This window comes from Trichechus manatus, unplaced genomic scaffold, assembly GCF_000243295.1.
Source record: "Trichechus manatus latirostris isolate Lorelei unplaced genomic scaffold, TriManLat1.0 scaffold00030, whole genome shotgun sequence".
Classification (NCBI taxonomy): Eukaryota; Metazoa; Chordata; class Mammalia; order Sirenia; family Trichechidae; genus Trichechus; species Trichechus manatus.
Genome location: NW_004443966.1, coordinates 20620364 through 20623771, shown reverse-complemented (window position 1 = coordinate 20623771; position 3408 = coordinate 20620364). Strand labels below are relative to the sequence as shown.

The following is a 3408-nucleotide window of genomic DNA, read 5'->3' as shown; positions in this document are numbered from 1 at the left end:
ATCGAGGTCACACAGCACACTAGGACAGGCTGAGAACACTGAGGCCCCAACCCCAGAGTGACCTCACCACCCTCCATCCCCACAGCCTCAGTCCCCAATCCCCATCCCTCCCCACCAGGTAGAGCCCGTGCACTCAACAATCTTAGCCAGCGTGCTGATCTCTGCCAGGACCCAGTCGGGACAGTCCAGATCACCACAGAAGCGGAACCTCTGCAAAGAAGCGGGGCAGGTGGTCAGGCTGCAGGGAGGGCTGGGGTGTGGCCAGGCTCTGTGTGTGACTCCCACAGGACTGCTCATCAGCAGCCCCTATTTCCCCGTGCCTGGCGGACACCTTCTGGCCACTTGTTCCCCCATCGCCAGGCTGTTTACAGAATCCTCTCCCTGACCCACTGGCTTTGGCCACCGCAGACACGACTGCCCAACTCCTGACCTCTTAGTTCCTGGAAACTTACCTCCAGCCACCCACTCCCATGGACACGCCCAGGGTCTTGTCCACAGCCCAAACTGCTCCACCCCTGACGTCGGCAGTGAAGGCTGCCCACAGCTGCTGCTTCTCCCCTAAATGCTTCGAACTCAACGAGCTCTCTACTCGCAGGAGACTCTCCACCCTCCCGCCCTCCCCAGCACTCTCCTTTCTCTACAACCTTCACTGGCCAACCTGGATTCCCAGCCCACTCTTTGTCAACCACGTTCCTGCCAATACCCTCCATCCCCTGACCAACTGCCCTTTGTCCTGTCTGCCTGGTGAAGCTCCAATGCACATCAGTATGTATGTCCCTCTTTCCACACCTCTACCTGGGTTGCTTACAGATGCTGGAAAAAAGCCCCACAAACTAAGGCCATGCAAACCCACGCTCTCACAATTCTGCTGGACCCTCAACACACCCGGCAATCCCACTTCTCTACCCAGCACCACCAGTCACCAGATCAGCCACTTAACACCTGATCTGCTCTCCTGAAACCTCCAACCCTCAACCCCTTTCACCTGCCACAGCTCCACACCTCCTGATCACTCCTGTACCCCCTGCACTGGGACCTGTACATGGGACTCCAATGACGTCCTCTAGCCATGGTCAAAAATGACTTTCTTGTCACTAAACTCAGCCCGGGTCTTCCTTAGCTGCTCAGCAGCGTCTGACATGACCCCATCCTTCTTCTTGAAGTACCACGCACTTCTGGGTTTCTCTCTCTGGCCTAGCCTAAGTCTCCCTTGGCTGGCTCCTCCTCCTTTCCCCAGCCCCCAAATGGGGCTCTCCACAAGCTGCTGACTCTGGCTACTTTGGGGTTGGGAAATGGGATTGGTGATGAGGTGATGGGGTGTTAAGGATGGTCCTGAACTTCTTATTCTATTTCAAGGGGTCTTAACCTTTTTGTGCTATGGAATCCTTTGGTATATGGTGAAACCGGAGACGTTTCTCAGAATAACATTTTTAAATGCATAAATAGGATGGCAAAACTAATTATATCGAAGTACAGTTATCAAAATATTCAAAACATACTGGTGATATGGTACTATATGTGCTTCTTTATTAAACTGAAAACAAGATATAGCAGAAAGTCTAGTAATCACCGTAATTTAGAAATGATGAACATAAACAATACTGTGAGACATCTATCAAGAGCTATAATGTGATATGAAAATATCCATGATTTCTATTAGTGACAAAGTCATAGCTGCCAATACTAGGGTTTTTTTTTAAAAAGTATTTGTACTAGAAATAATACTAAATTTCAGTTTGAAGTTAGTGAAAATAAAGATTTATGATCTTCCCTAAGTTCATGGACCCCTGAATTCTACCTACAGAGTTCTATATACCTCTGTATTGTTTGCATTTTTTTCCACAAGAATATGTTCCTTGTGTAATTTCTTAGAATACTGGCACTCTCTAGGCTCTGTCTGAGGCCCTCTCTCTCCTCAATTCACACTTTCACTGAGACACCTTTCACATTCTTAGGGTTCGATTATCATCTTTGTGCTGGCGACTCTCAGACTCGCCAATGCTGTTGCAGATTTTCTTCTGAGTTCCAGACCCTTAAATCCAAACTGTTCCCTGGCCAGCTGCACCTAGATGCTCACAGACACCACGCACTCAGCATGTCTTCAAGTGATGGTACTCTTCCCACGGAAACCTGCTCCTCCTCCTGGCTTCCCCATCCATCCTACCACCTGAGAGCCAAGCCTGGGCCCTGCCCTCTCCTTTTTCCCCTCATGCATTCAGTCACGGAGCACTGCCTCACCCCAACTCAGGTCACCACCACCACCTTCTGGTATTTGCTGCCCCAGCTTGCACTCCCTGCTCCCCTCTTGATCCTGCCACAAGACAGCCAGAAGCATCTTTTTAGCTTGTCAGTGCCCTCTGCTTAAAGTCTAAACTTCTATATGTGGCTTTCGAGACCCAGGAAGACTTGGTCTTTGTTCACTCGTCCCCTCATCTTTCACTAACCTCCCGATTATACTCTTCCAGTGAGCTGCATTCATTCCTAGGGAGCCTCGCTCTCTCACCTGAAGTCTCTGCACATGCTGTTCCCTGTCTGAATATGCAGCACCCCACGCCCTTATCTCCCAATTCCCGGTACACAAACTGCAACTTTACCCAGCCAGTTTTTTTCCTGAGTCCTCAGGCTGATAGCATCCTCAGGGCAGCCTTCCTAACACTAGGCACAAGGCAAGTTAGGTCCCTTCCTGTCCAGTCTTAACTATGACGCCTACCCAAGCCTCCAACTTTCCCTCCCCTCCTGCAGCTGAAGTCCTAGTTCATGGTATAAAGAAGACACTCAAAAAATATATGTTGAATGAAGGAATGGATGGATGGATTGGGAAGTCCCAGCTCAAAAACTACTCCTTTCTGGCTCTGGAAAGAGTGAAGGGGCTTCCTAACAGTGTGGAAGACTGAGCGTAATTCTAAACAAGTTCTTCTCCAAGTCCTACCGGTGGACTGGGGAAGTGGGCACGTTTGGGAGGTCCTCCTGGAGCCAGGGGCCCGTTCTTTCCGCCAAGGGAGCACCTGGGACTCCAAGCCGGCCGGCCTGACTTGCTTGGGAGCAAGGCCGGGGTGCGGAGGGAACTTTTCTCTACAAGACCCTCGGCCCTCCCTCAGGACCACGCTCAAAGTGTCTGCTAAAAGACCAGCGCAGATTCGCCCACTCCCCGCTCCCGGGGCCACCCAGTGCCTCACCCTTCCCCCTGCGTTAGCAATATGGGAATTTTGGAGACCCTATCCTACCTGCCCCCCAGCATCCCCTGCCAGGCATCAGTCCCTCATCACTCACCATCTCTCCAGGCGGTCCGGGGCCAGGAATTTCTTCTTCCTGTCCCGCCTGGGTCAGCTGACCTGGCGGTCACATGACACGCAAGGCGCTGTGTCCGGGAGGGAGGGGCCACCTCCGGTGAAGGTCGAAGTAGAGCTC

At 51.7% G+C, this 3408-nt stretch overlaps 1 protein-coding gene across 1 annotated transcript in view; it reads right to left on the bottom strand.

Moving 5' to 3' along the window:
- The window catches only part of COMMD4 (COMM domain containing 4), a 5476-nt gene extending 2128 nt beyond the window's left edge, over window positions 1-3348 (bottom strand). Inside the window, exons 1-2 of the mRNA XM_023729638.1 lie at window positions 3271-3348; window positions 139-210 (exon numbers count right to left, since the gene is read on the bottom strand). Coding sequence (XP_023585406.1) covers window positions 139-210; window positions 3271-3273 — 75 coding nt within the window. The 5' untranslated portion in view covers window positions 3274-3348. The remainder of the gene's footprint in view (window positions 1-138; window positions 211-3270) is intronic.
- Window positions 3349-3408: the final 60 nt, after the last annotated feature.